Below are 14,304 nucleotides of genomic sequence, written 5' to 3' on the forward strand. Positions count from 1 at the left end.
TTTTAACATTTTCCTAAAACTATTTACAACATGGAATAATTCTATAGGCATAGGTTAGTTCATAAGCCTGTGACGTATTAGATTTATAATTACAATAATGGAAGCACTAAGCACACGTTTCTACCACTGGTCATTCACCAAGTTTTTACAGAGATCCATTAGACTGTGGAATTAGCTCCATGGGAAATTGTGGAAGCCCATCATCAGAGTTACTTAAAACTGGAAACAATCTTTCCTTTGCAGAGAATGATCAAGGTAACTAATAAAACTACTTCCATTTCTAGCTCATTATACCTTACTATTTATATTGTATGTCCTAAACTAGCGTAGAAAACTAGAAGATTTTTTAGATAATATAAAATCATCTTGACTAAATTTAGATGGAACTTTAGACACATAATAAATCATACTGTAACACCTACGAAGTACGCCATCACTGAATGGTAGATATAACTCACTAATGTTGTGGAGATAGCACTATGCTGGCCAACAATATGGAATCTGAATCACTGCATTTATGGTAAACAGCTACAAGTAGGGTGTTGTATTGGTTAAATTGTTAGCAACTCCTTATGAGTGGATAGGGCATCAAATGACCTTCAGCAAGTGGTCATTTGACCTCTAGTCAGTGTCAAGAAATGACTTCCTGAGTATCTCCATCAGCTATCACCTTATTTCTTATCTTCCCTTTTTGAAGGAAAAACTACTGAGAAGCCTGTTTTGAGTAATCTGCCACCATCTGGACTTCTTCGATTTCCTTGATCCCTAACAAGTCTGGTTTTTAGTGTCAGAATGTTAACTGAGACTGCGCACATTGGCTGATCTCCTTCTAATGATGATAATGGTAGGTGATTCCTGTTGATATTTTTCAGTCAGTCAATTAGTATTCTTTGATACCAATGACCATGAGAGTTTGCTGGTTTGCTTGTGAACTCTGACTGGAGTGAGTGATATCACTCCAACTATTCTGCTCTTTCCTGCAGAGGATCTCTCAAAGAATCCTTTTGGGCAACTACTCATGTCCAAAACAATGTAATATCTTTCCTGCAAGGTTCTATGAAGTTCCATCTGATCTCCTAAATGTGCATAAGGTCTGCAATATGATTTGCACTGTGGTCATAATCAGCTTTATGTTTTGTTTTCATCAGATGCTATGTTTATCATTTATGCTTTCCCAGGGCAAAACACTCAGGTCCTTTATTAAGTCAGGATTCCCAATAAAACTGAAACTTAGGTGAGAACAAATTGGCTGAAACTCCATTTGGAGCAGAAAACATTGGGAAAAGATCTTGAAAATATAGCAGGTGTGAGTCTTGCCTTCATCATCGATGCTTAGAGGAGATTATCCACTTTTTGCTCAAGAAGTTGGCAAATTAGATTTTTCTCCTGCCAGCTCTTTGCCATCTGCCTTTTTTTAAATCTGCATCCTATAAGCTGTTTGCAATGTTTTCTCATGGACCCAGATTTCACTACAATAACCTCTGCCTTTGTCACAGCCAGAATGGATTATTGCAAAGGTGAACCGTATTTGCATGACACAGACCAAGTTTCAATAGAGAAATAGTCTGGTGGACTATCTCCCACTTCCTATCATGAGTCTGTTAATTATTTCACAATATCCCTGCAGCAGCTCCAATAACTGATTACTCAAAAAAGTAAAAGCACAGAAGTATTTTAACTTCTCTAATTGTACGGTTTTATCGTTTTTGAATAATCAAACTGTTTTGGATTTTCATTCAGTCTGCCTCTTCAGGTGCTCCACAGTTGCCTAGTGTCCTATACACACTACTGCCCCTCTTCCACTGCTCTTCTGAACATACCTTTCATATAGTAGATCCAGTACCACTGGCGAATAATCACTCATCTCCCACTAGCAACATCCAGTAACAGCTCACAGCACCTCTCCCACTGGTGACTCTAGTCTCTCCTCCTATGAGGCAATGGCCCATAGCAGAAGCACTTTAGGAAACTTGAGCTAGCAGCAAGGAGTTTACCAAACTCTGAATCTTGCTTCTAATACTAGAGCAACAAAGACTTACCTTACTAGACTTCAGGGCTCAATAAAAGACCCACCCTTTATAAAACAATCATAGGAAAAGGGAGAGAAAAACAAAAAAGAAGTGTAAGGGAAACAGGGTAGGGGACAATCTTTTTTTGTTCATCTCTGAATCACATGATGCTGCATAAAGTTATTTTTTGTTTTCAAATGATTAAATTATTTTGCTATGTGTGCAATGAAGTTAAGAAAGGTGAATTTTAGACCTAAAATAAATACTTATTACTTCATTTCACTAGTAAACAAGATCTGTATCTTGGGGGGTTTTTTTTGTTTGTCCACAAAAGATATTTTATGTTAAAAGAACATCAATAACTATTGCATTTTAGTCATATAGAGAGTAGATCCTAAAAACCCTTACTCCCACGTAAGTAATCCTTAGTCATTTTCACAGTCAATTAACTTCAAAGACTATTTGCATGAGTAAGGTTTACGCATGTGAGGAAGGGCTGCAGAACTGAGCCCACATTTGTAGCATTTTGGTATACTGTATTCAGAATATTTGCTCTTTCAAAAAAGTATTAGCCAGCTATAACAATAACATACTAAACTCATACATTATTCCACATAGATATATTACTACCTACATAGACATGTTTCCTTGCAAGAGTCAGATATCGCAGTCATTGTGTGGCACTGTTATTAATAAAATAAAATCTCTAACACCATGTGCTATAAACAAGAGGATTCTAAACAAAAACATGTTTCAGTAAGCTAAACTATTTTCACACAGAACAGATTATACTGTAAATACTAAAAAAATCCACACTTTTATCAGCATTCTGAAGACAAATGTATAAAATGTTGTTTTTATTGTAATATCTGCCTACACTGGGAGCAGAGCTACTAAGTTCTCAGGAAAAACACATAAAAATGGTGGGCTTTGTGGGGTGTTTTGTTTTTCACTTGATAGGCAATATGAATGCTAACATTATGGCACTGTGAATTTCTGCTTCAGTTCAGCAATGATATGATTGCGTGCCTGTGTGTGTTAGTTAAGATATATATATATAACATAATACACACACACACACACACACACACACACACAAATAACAGTCCTTCATACCACTATTATGGACAAGTTTCATGCAACATTAGCTATGGTATGTTTGAGATCACAATCAAGCTCTGGATAACCATTCTTCATCGAGATTAAGAAAAAGTATAATTCAAGATAAATATTACAATGTCCTAATTTCAGTGATCTTGAATGAAATGTCATTTCTATAGCATCATCACATAGGAAAAACACTGTGTTCCATCCTTGAGCTCATTATGCAAAACCATGAACTATCAGAAAATCTCTATTTAAAAAACAATAATTTCAAGTACAAGGATTCAAAGTAAATCATCATGCCTATCAATCTCCTTAAAAATAATCTACACATGATAAACAAAAGTTCAAAAAGCTAATTTTATATCAAACAACAAAAACACTAAGTTAACAAGTCACATGCTAATGATGGGATTAAAAAAAAAGGCTGAAGGTTTTTTGAATATTGTAAAGCTTCTGTAGCTACTTCACTATTGTAATTATTCCATCAAGAATTCCATGTTCTGTTTAAGGTAAAGATTAATGCAAGACTAAGGTAAAAATGAACATGGTACAGCTAAATTACACTTCTTCTAATAACTGGGTTGTCTTAAATCAATATTGCACTAGTCTTGTTCCTAAGAACTACACTGCTTCACAAGAACCAAACCAATACACAACAATTCTGTATATTTTGTTCTGTTGTATTCAGAAGATAATCTACCAGCAAGAGCTCCTGTAGTTTATAATCTGGTCTACTGTAGTTTTAATACTTCATAAATTCTGACAAATTTAACAGTTTGAGGGTAAAATGTCAATGCCTGTGACCAAACATTTTTAATTAATATTCTCCTTGTCAATACTCTTTAATGGTACATTTATCAATAAAGTTCTAATAATTAGTAATGCAACTGAAAAAATGGAACATCACATTAATATTTGAGTTTGCTGATTACACTGCAAGCTATGCTCTATAAAATGCTACTGTCACTTATAAAGTTACTATTTAAGGACTATACTTTGCAACACCTTATTTCGTGCATATCCCCAATAATTACTCACATGTGTAAGGGTCTGCAGAATCAGACATATTACAAAAAAAATACCACTAAACTAGGAGATATATATATACACACACACACACACTTACGCTCAAGTAATAGCTAGAGGCAAACCATGTTGGGGCCCCATTGTGCTAGGCAAAATACAAAACAATTACAACACAGCTGTCCTCTGATCCCGTTACAACATGTTTAAAGTCTAAAGCATGAAAATGACTCTACCTTGGTTAAGTGACCCATTTAAAAACGGTTAGGTACTGCCCACACCTACAAATTTTAAGCCAAGTTATGCCTTGCAAACTACTTCGTGTTAAATAAAAACATATCTACAAACAGTTGTTTAAATGTTATTTGATATTACACAAAAAATGTTTGGGAAACTGATAAGGTGGTTTTAAAAGCCCAAATTTGAAGTGGAATAACCTTAGCATAATCTGATTGTATAGAGGCTTTTATACATCAGTCTGAATGCAAGAGCACTTTTAAAAGCAAACTCCATAAATGTTTGTATTTTTATTTCACTGACATTATGCATACAATTAAAAAAAATTGCTGCTCTATAGAAGTTACTTAGTATAAGCTCTGGAAAAAAAAAATCTGAAAATCTAAGCTTTGTAATTCATGCTACCATATACCAAGAATTATTTTACCTGTGATGGACTGACAATGGGACAACAACTATACCACGTATACCTCCCAAAACTTATTAATCAATTTCCTAAACAAAAGAGGTGAATGAAGTTGTTATGGGTTTTTTTGTTTGGTAGGTTTTTTTAAACTAATATTAACTGTTCTTTAATTTACTGGTGACAATCTTTCCTGATACAGTTGATTCTCTTGTATTCACTGGTTAGCTTTTCTTAGAATGCAAGACTGGTGTGCACAAACCACTTTTTACCATTGCTGTATCTGTAGGCATATACTAGGGGTACAAAAGCATTGCAAACATTAGCATAAGTGCAAGTTTCAATAATGTTACATAGCTCTGAAAGTGGTTATAACTCAATAAAAAGCCAAAAAGAATGGTATTTGTTATTAACAGACACCCAAAAGCCTCGTCAGGAGGATCAGGATCCCACTGTACAAACACATAGCAAAATAAAACCTCTTCCCCAAAAGAATTATATTCTCATTAAAGACAAGGCACAACATGTCAGGAACAAACAATCCAAAGGAAGATATTGATGATTGTGCATGGAAGAAAGACTGAGTTTAACAATAATTAAAGAAAGAATATCATCATGTGGCTACAGAGGCTAGCAATATGCATAACTAGAAGGTTCTGAGTTAACCATATTTTAACATCAGCGTTTTTAAAAATTTCTTACTCAACAATTCACATTCTTTTTTCCACCTCTTGAGAAAAGTAAACCTGAACTCTATTATTTTGGTGGGGGGGGGAGAGGGTGTATTTGTTTTTTTTATTTCCTCTCCCACACCACCTGGAATACAGGCTATACCCAGTTGCTTTCCACCTTATCTTATGAGTTACCATTTCACTAATAAACATCCTATACTCTACCCCTCCTCCCCCTTGGGTAGCTATTGTGGACCCAAGAGTTCTCCCGTTCACTCCACTAACATCCCTGCAGCTATAGCGTACAATAAAGCAAAAAGGCATTTTCAAATAAAATGTCATTAATACAGACAGCAAGTAATTGTTCTTTCTATTCATATTTAAGATTAAAAATCTGTAGTTAGTTGCAACTGTTCAATCTGAACAATTGATACCTTAAGTGTTGTAAGATTAAACCATGCAATCTAAGTACAAAGTGAAAGTTGTCAGCTACCAGTGAGATGGGAAGATAGCATCTATGTTATCAAGCCACCCAGCATGTTGCATTTTCAGCTAATGCTTTTCTTGCAAGGCCAGAAAAAGTCCCCTCTCCGCCCCCCCCCCCCCGCCCCCCGATCGGTGCAGCGGGGGAACGGCTGTAAAACCATAAAGACAGCTGACGTTCAGACACAAGAGCCCAGAGTGCAAGTCCTACAGATAACCACATTGCATGAACTGTTTGCTGCTGAAATGGCGTTTGTCATTACGAAAGATGAGGGGAAAAAATCCACACGCAGTTGAAGAGGCACAAAGCACAAGGGCATGAAGTGCCAAAGCAGGCAGGGGCGGGGAGAGAAGACTGTTTACCCCAGGAGATGGTCACACATGCAGGCAGCACAGGCAGGGGACACCCAATCCGTTGCCTTGACATCTCGTATTCAGATCAATGCAGCTGTGTGGGGAACGCACGCTTGCAACAAACGATGTTAAAGAGCAAAATAAACACGGAGCTGAGCCGCGGGGAGGGGCTAGCGGCGGAGCAGCCCCACGGGCCCAGCGGGAGGGAGCAGCCCCACGGGCCCAGGCTATAAAGCCCCTGGCAGCTGCACCGAACAGACAAAGTTGCTGCGCCGCTGCTCGAAGGAGCAGCAGGGTCCCTGTGTGAGCCCCGACCAGCCGGACTTCGGCCTTCGCGCTCACACCCCCCTCCGGGCACTTACCAGCGAGAAGAGGTTGGAGTGACAGTCCTCCAGGCTGGCCCCGTTCGCCACCCAGTTCGCCGCTGCAGTCATGATCCTCGGCGAGCCCGGCCACCAGAGCGGGGCATGTCTGAGGAGACGGGCCCGGCAGGAAGGAAGAAGCGCCCGGGGCTCCCTGGGTCAGCCCGCTCCGCCTGTCACAGGGCCGCCGCCGCCGCAGTCCTGCCCCTCGCTGTGTCCCCAGCACAAGCACCAGCCCGAGGACGGGGCAGTGACCGGCAGGGGGCGCTCCACAGACTGGGGCCTCGATCCGCCTACCCGCCCCCTGCCAAATAATCCACGGCAAGCCGAGCCGACCGGCCCGAGGCCCGCCGCCAAGGGGCTCCGGCCGCCCTCCGGCCCGGCGCTCCCAGCCCCGGCCGCCCCGCTCCTCCGCGCGCCGCTTCGGCCCCCGGTGCGGGGCTCGCCTCAGGGGGTCTCTTCCCGCGGCCCAGCTGCGGCCCCTGCAGGGGGCAGCTCAAGCGGGGGGGCCTGGTCCGGGCCCCAGGCAGTGGCGGCGGCTGCTGACGGGGGGCGCTGTCTCGGCTGCGGCCGTGTCTCCTCCCCTCCCCGCCCGGCCGCCCCTCGCTGCTGCCGCCGCTGGCGGTGGGTGGATGGTGTTTTCCTGCTGCCGCCGCCACCGCCTTGTTTACGCTCCGCGCGGGGCTCCCGGTGCTGGGGGCGACCGGCGGCAGCCGCGGACCAGAGCGCGCGCGCTGTCCCTGCCCGTCCTCGCCGCCCTCGGCTTGGCCCTGCCCGCCCGGCGGCCCCGCTCGCCAGCTCCTCCTCACACACTCGCCTCTGCCTCTCCACTCTGACAGCAATGGCGGCCGCCAGGCACAGTGCGCCTCGCCATTGGCCGCCGCCGTACCACGTGAGCCGTTCTGAGCGGAGGGGGAAGCGACCGCTCAGCTCCCTCCTCCGTCTCCCCCCGCCCGCTGCCTCCGAGACGTTCCACTGGGGGCGCTGTAGAGCAAGGAATACGCCGCCTTCTGCTGCACTGGGTGGGCCCCCAGCACCTAAGGGCCCGCTTCCCATGCAGCAGGTGGTTCCACACCCACCTCCTACAGAAGAGCAGGGCCAAGATTCAGTACTTCAGCTAGGGCTTGGGAGTAAGGCCCGGAGCTGCAAAGCCAGTGCAGCTACTAGGCAAGAGTGCCAAGAGCTGCGATAGAGCCCTTATCTCCCCCTCTAGTCCTTAGTTAGGGTACTGCTGGTGCGGACACCTATGTTACAGCTCTGCTTCAAGAAAAGGAGGACTTGGGGCGCCTTGGAGACTAACCAGTTTATTTGAGCATAAGCTTTCGTGAGCAAAAGCTCACGAAAGCTTATGCTCAAATAAACTGGTTAGGCTCTAAGGCGCCCCAAGTCCTCCTTTTCTTCTTGCGAATACAGTCTAACACGGCTGCTACTCTGAAGCTCTGCTTCAGGAACTAATGGCTATAGCCAGACATAGGTCACCTGTACTTTAGTCCTTCCCATCACCCACACTCAATAGCAGCAGGGGAAGCAGTTAGCAAACAGCCTCCCTGAACCTCTCCTTCCTCATCCATAAAATGGGGATAATATGTTTTAGAACAGCCAGTCCATGCTCCATAAATATTTCACCTTATTATCTCAAATTCATATTTTCAGACTTTTTAATACAGTCTCTTACAGTGAGGGCTTATAATAACAGAAATAGTCCAAAGTCATTGTCTATGATAATACTGAGTGGTGTAGACAGAAGTAGCATTTTTTTTTAAAGAGTGAGTGGCTACAGAGCACCTGCCCACACACAAATATCACATATGGGATTCTCTATGGTAGGAGGGAACTAGCACTGAGAGGGCAAGGTGCATTGCTTCTCCCCTTTAAACCTGTAACGTGAAGGAAATTTTCATATTTAGAGAGAAATAAATATTTGTCACATGATGTGCGTATATAAAGAAACTCCAAAGTTATTTTAAAAATACAAGCTATTCTGAGTATCTACATTCAATAAAATGAGAACTACCAGCTCTAAGAAATGCCATTTTTACTATATTTTTAAACAGCAATTCTTACAAAAGTCCAGGCCCAATGTTGCATGTTTAGGTTTGTGCTGTTGGAAAGTTTTTATAGCAAACATTTGTCTGTATTGTTTACACTAAACATTCCACTGAACTTGAGTATACCTGAAAGTTAAACTGACTATAAACAACGGACTGCAAGGGAATTCAGGACCTAGGATAAAAAAAAATACAAAAACAAACAGCATAAATAGCCAGATGTGAATATTTGATGTTTCAACTTAAATATTTTTTCAGTTTATAAACATTTCTCAAGTTCACAATGACCCTTTGATACTACCGTAGAAGCCTTATTTGTCCAGGCAGAATAGGACTGTACTAATTGGATTTCTCATTGGCTACCAGAAGGTATCAGGAGTGGTGGTGTTAGTGTGTAATATGTGTGATTAATTTACATTCACTTAGCAACCCACATTACAGCTTAAAAGAATTGAATGTACCACAATTTTAAATGATCTGTTTTTCAGTAAGAAAAGAGATTTTTCTCAGTCTTGCTTTGTATCAAAGTGTCAAGATGGAAGCTTTCTACATCACACTTTTTTTTTTTAAGCAAATTTACTCTTTTAATTTGTTGTAACGATTAGCATCTATCTTATAACACTAACAGAGAAGAATTGAGTGTACGTCAAGAATGTTTGTTTGGAAGAAAACTTGTGTAACAAATCCATAGCCACATACAGGCCACACAGCTGCTATCTAAACTGCACACATGCAATGCTTGGGATGGAACTTAGACTCTTGGTCTCCAGCAACAAAGGACAAACTCCACTAACAGTAATAATCATAGAACTAGAAGGGACTGTGAGAGGTCATCTTGTCCACTCCCCTCCATTCATGGCAGGATTAATTATCTAGACTATTCCTGACAGGTGTTTGTATAACCTGCTCTTAAAAGTCTCCAGTGATGGAGATGGTTGGTTTGACAGGATTTGTTTTTGACAAATCCGTGCTGACTGTTACTTATCACCTTATTATCTTTTAGATCTTTGCAAATTGATTGCTTGATTATTTGCTCCATTATCTTTCTGGGTACAGAAGTTAAGCTGACTGGTCTGAAATTCCCTAGGTTGTCCTTATTTCCCTTTTTATAGATGAGCACTATATTTGCCCCTTTCCCATCTTCTGGTATCTCTTCAGTCTTCCATGACTTCTCAAAGATAATCGCTAATGGCTCAGATATTTCCTCAATCAGCTCCTTGAGTATTCTAGGATGCATTTCATTAGGCCCTGGTGACTTGAAGACATCTAATTTGTCCAAGTTATTTTTAATTTGTTTTTTCCCTATTTTAGCGTCTTCTGATCCTACCTCATTTTCACTGGTATTCACTATGTTAGATGTCCAGTCATCACCAACTGTGGTGAAAACCGAAACAAATGTCATTAAGCACCTGTCTCATTTCCACATTTTCTGTTATTTTTCCCACCTCATTGAGCAGGGCTGGATTATCCGACAGGTAGACTAAGCACATGCTTAGGGCACAAAAAAAAAAAGGGGGGGGGTTGATATTTGATATTTTTTAAAAAGCATAGAAGTAGTCATCATAGGAAAAATCAGAACTTCGTTAGACTTCCTTACACTCCACTACAAACTCTTCCCCCGTTTTTCTGTTCTCTTTTTATTACTTATCCCCACCTAAACCAGGGGGGCGTCCTACTAACGTAGATCGAAATAATGCAAGGAAATCAGATCCTGTCATGTATTGTGGCTCAGTTTGACCCATTTTTAGCAGCCCATATCTCAAAATATGGGAATGCTGGCAAAGGTAACCCATCATACTTATCCAAGACAATATGTGATGAACTCATTGGTCTAATGAGTGACAAAGTTAGTTCAGCTATTGTGGATGAAATAAGTACTGCTGGGTACTTCAGTTTATCTGTTGACTCTACACCTGATCTTTCACATATTGATCAATTGAATATTGTATTAAGATATGCGTCTCCCACAGATGGAAAACCAATTGAACTATTTATAATATTCCTCAATTTGAAGAAATGGCAAATCAAGTACTGCATTATCTGTGCCAAGTTTGCAAAATAGATTTCTCAAAGTGCAGAGATCAATCTTATGACAACGCTGCCAGCATGTCAGGGCGTTATCAAGGAATGCAGAAGAAGCTTTTAGAACAGAACAAATATGCCATATTCACACCATGTGCTGCACACTCTCTCAATCTTGTTGGCCGCAGTGCTGTCGATTGTTGTCCGGTGGCAGTAAGTTTTTTCTCAAAAGTCCAGTTACTTTATACATTTTTCTCTGCCTCAACAAACCGATGGGCAGTTCTTAAAACATATTTGGGCAATGATCGTGTGTTGAAATCTCTTTCTAATACTCGCTGAGAGGCACATGCAATGGCAACAAGTGCAATTCTGGAGTCTTACTCAAAGATTGTGGATGCATTAGAAAGTATAGCTGAAGACCAATCACAAAAGGGAGAAACTATACGAGAGGCAGAAAACATTGCAAACAAGATGCAAGAACTAGAGTTTGTATTCATGTTGACCATGTGGAATGAAATTTTACAACACTTTTACCACACAAGTCAAGCTCTTCAAGAAAAAGAATTGGATTTGAAAACATGTGCAGACCTCTGTCAATCATTAGCAGACTACTTACACACTTTGAGGAATGATTTCGAAAGATTTGAAGACATATAAAAAGATATCTCGCCTGATACTAACTACAAAGAAGCCAGTCCCACAAGTGAATCATGAAAAAACAAGCAAATGATAGCAGTGCAACAGAAACAATATTGAATCCTAGAGACAAATTTTGCGTATCTACTTACTGCGCTATAATTGATACACTTGAAGCTCATATGAAGAGGAGAGGTGAAGTGTACAAAGTAGTATCAAGTAGATTTTCTTTTCTAAACGATATGGACTTATCTGATGAACGATATTCACAAGGTTCCCAAAAGCTAGTTGACTCATACCCTGTAGACTTGAACATGAATCTCTGTGGAGAAGTACGGCAGTTCTACTGTTATATGTGCGCAAAGTTTAAGGAAACAGGAAAAATGAAATTCAGTCACATTGATCTTCATGACACAATAGTGAAAGATGGAATACAATGTATATTTCCAAATGTAGAGATCACACTACGTATTTTTCTAACATTGATGATTACCAACTGCTCCGCAGAACACTCTTTTTCTCAGCTGAAAAGAATAAAAAACCCTCAGAGAACAACAATGTGTCAGGACAGACTTGATTCACTTTCCCTATTGTGTATGGAAGCGGACATGCTTCCTCGAGTCAGCTTTGAGGAACTTATCCAGAATTTTGCAATCAGAAAATCTAGAAATAAGCTATTTTAATTTCAGTATACATGTAAGTTGTGTCATTTCAAAAAATAAAATGTTATGGTATAGAATTGTTTTTATTTTGAATTACATATGGGGGGCACCATAATCTTTTCAGTGCTTAGGGACTCTAAAGGTCTTAATACGGCCCTGTCATTGAGTAACAGGCCTACCTTGTCCTTGGTCTTCTCTTACTTCTAATATATTTGTAGAATTTTTTTTTTTGTTACCCTTTAGGTCTCTAGCTAGTTTGATCTCGTTTTGTGCCTTGGCCTTTCTAGTTTTGTCCCTACATACTTGTGTTATTGTTTATATTCATCCTTTATAATTTGACCTAGTTTCCATTTTTGTAGGACTCTTTATTTGTAGGTCATTGAAGATCTCCTAGTTAAGCCAGGGTGGTCTCTTGCCATACTTCCTATCTTTCTTACACAGTGGGATAGTTTCCTCTTATGCCCTTAACAATGTCTTCAGTTGTTTTTACCCTTAGACTTGCTTCCCATGGGATCTTACCTATCAGCTCCCTGAGCCCTGGTCTACACTAGGACTTTAGGTCGAATTTAGCAGCGTTAAATGGATGTAAACCTGCACCCATCCATGTGTTGAAGCCCTTTATTTCGACTTAAAGGGCTCTTAAAATCAATTTCCTTACTCCACCCCTGACAAGTGGATTAGCACTTAAATCGGCCTTGCCGGGTCGAATTTGGGGTACTGTGGACACAATTTGACGGTATTGGCCTCTGGGAGCTATCCCAGAGTGCTCCATTGTGACCGCTCTGGACAGCACTCTCAACTCAGATGCACTGGCCAGGTAGACAGGAAAAGAACCGCGAACTTTTGAATCTCATTTCCTGTTTGGCCAGTATGGCAAGCTGCAGGTGACCATGCAGAGCTCATCAGCAGAGGTGACCATGCAGAGCTCATCAGCAGAGGTGACCATGATGGAGTCCCAGAATCACAAAAGAGTTCCAGCATGGACTGAACGGGAGGTACGGGATCTGATTGCTGTATGGGGAGAGGAATCTTTGCTATCAGAACTCCGTTCCCGTTTTCGAAATGCCAAAATATTTGTCAAAATCTCCCAGAGCATAAAGGACAGAGGCCATAACAGGGACCCGAAGCAGTGCCGCGTGAAACTTCAGGAGCTGAGGCAAGCCTACCAGAAAACCAGAAAGAGGCAAATGGCCACTCCAGGTCAAAGCCCCAAACATGCCGCTTCTATGATGAGCTGCATACCATTTTAGGGGGTTCAGCCACCACTACCCCAGCTGTGTTGTTTGACTCCTTCAATGGAGATGGAGGCAACACGGAAGCAGGTTTTGGGGATGAAGAAGAAGATGATGATGAGGTTGTAGATAGCTCACAGCAAGCAAGCGGAGAAACCAGCTTTCCCCAACAGCCAGGAACTGTTTCTCACCCTGGACCTGGAGCCAGTACCCCCTGAACCCACCCAAGGCTGCCTCCTGGACCCGGCAGGCAGAGAAGGGACCTCCGGTGAGTGTACCTTTTAAAATACTATACATGGTTTAAAAGCAAGCATGTGAAAGGATTAATTTGCGCTGGCATTCACTGCTCTCCTGGATGTACTCCCAAAGCCTTTGCAAAAGGTTTCTGGGGAGGGCAGCCTTCTTGCGTCCTCCATGGCAGGACACTTTACCGCTCCAGGCCAGTAACACGTACTCAGGAATCATGGTACAACAAAGCATTGCAGTGTATGTTTGCTGGCGTTCAAACAATATCCGTTCTTTATCTCTCTGTGTTATCTCAGGAGAGTGAGATATCATTCATGGTCACCTGGTTGAAATAGGGTGCTTTTCTTCAGGGGACACTCAGAGGTGCCCTTTCCTGCTGAGCTGTTTGCCTGTGGCTGAACAGAAATGTTCCCCACTGTTAACCACGGGGAGGGGGGAGGGTTGAGGGGGTAGCCACGCGGTGGGGGGAGGCAAAATGCGACCTTGTAACGAAAGCACATGTGCTATGTATGTAATGTTAACAGCAAGGTTTACCCTGACAGAGTGTAGCCACTGTTTTATAAAATGTGTCTTTTTAAATACCGCTGTCCCTTTTTTTTTCTCCACCAGCTGCATGTGTTTCAATGATAACAGGATCTTCTCCTTCCCAGAGGCTAGTGAAGATTAGAAAGAAAAAAAAACGCACTCAAGATGAAATGTTCTCCGAGCTCATGCTGTCCTCCCACACTGACAGAGCACAGAGGAATGCGTGGAGGCAAATAATGTCAGAGTGCAGGAAAGCACAAAATGACCGGGAGGAGAGGTGGTGG

The 14,304-nt window shown here is 41.8% G+C and overlaps 1 protein-coding gene across 4 annotated transcripts in view; it reads right to left on the reverse strand.

The window, feature by feature from the left end:
* The window catches only part of MED13L (mediator complex subunit 13L), a 442,118-nt gene extending 434,585 nt beyond the window's left edge, over positions 1 to 7,533 (reverse strand). For 3 of the 4 annotated variants that reach the window (XM_073312881.2, XM_073312880.2, XM_073312882.2), the window contains exon 1: positions 6,650 to 7,532. In XM_073312881.2, the coding sequence (XP_073168982.1) occupies positions 6,650 to 6,721 (72 nt within the window). In that variant the 5' untranslated portion in view covers positions 6,722 to 7,532. Of the gene's footprint in view, positions 1 to 6,649 lie in introns of all 4 variants that reach the window. The other variant, XM_073312883.2, reaches the window with a different exon arrangement.
* Between the last annotated feature and the right edge of the window lie 6,771 nt (positions 7,534 to 14,304).

Source organism: Lepidochelys kempii, chromosome 15, assembly GCF_965140285.1.
Source record: "Lepidochelys kempii isolate rLepKem1 chromosome 15, rLepKem1.hap1, whole genome shotgun sequence".
Lineage (NCBI taxonomy): Eukaryota > Metazoa > Chordata > Testudines > Cheloniidae > Lepidochelys > Lepidochelys kempii.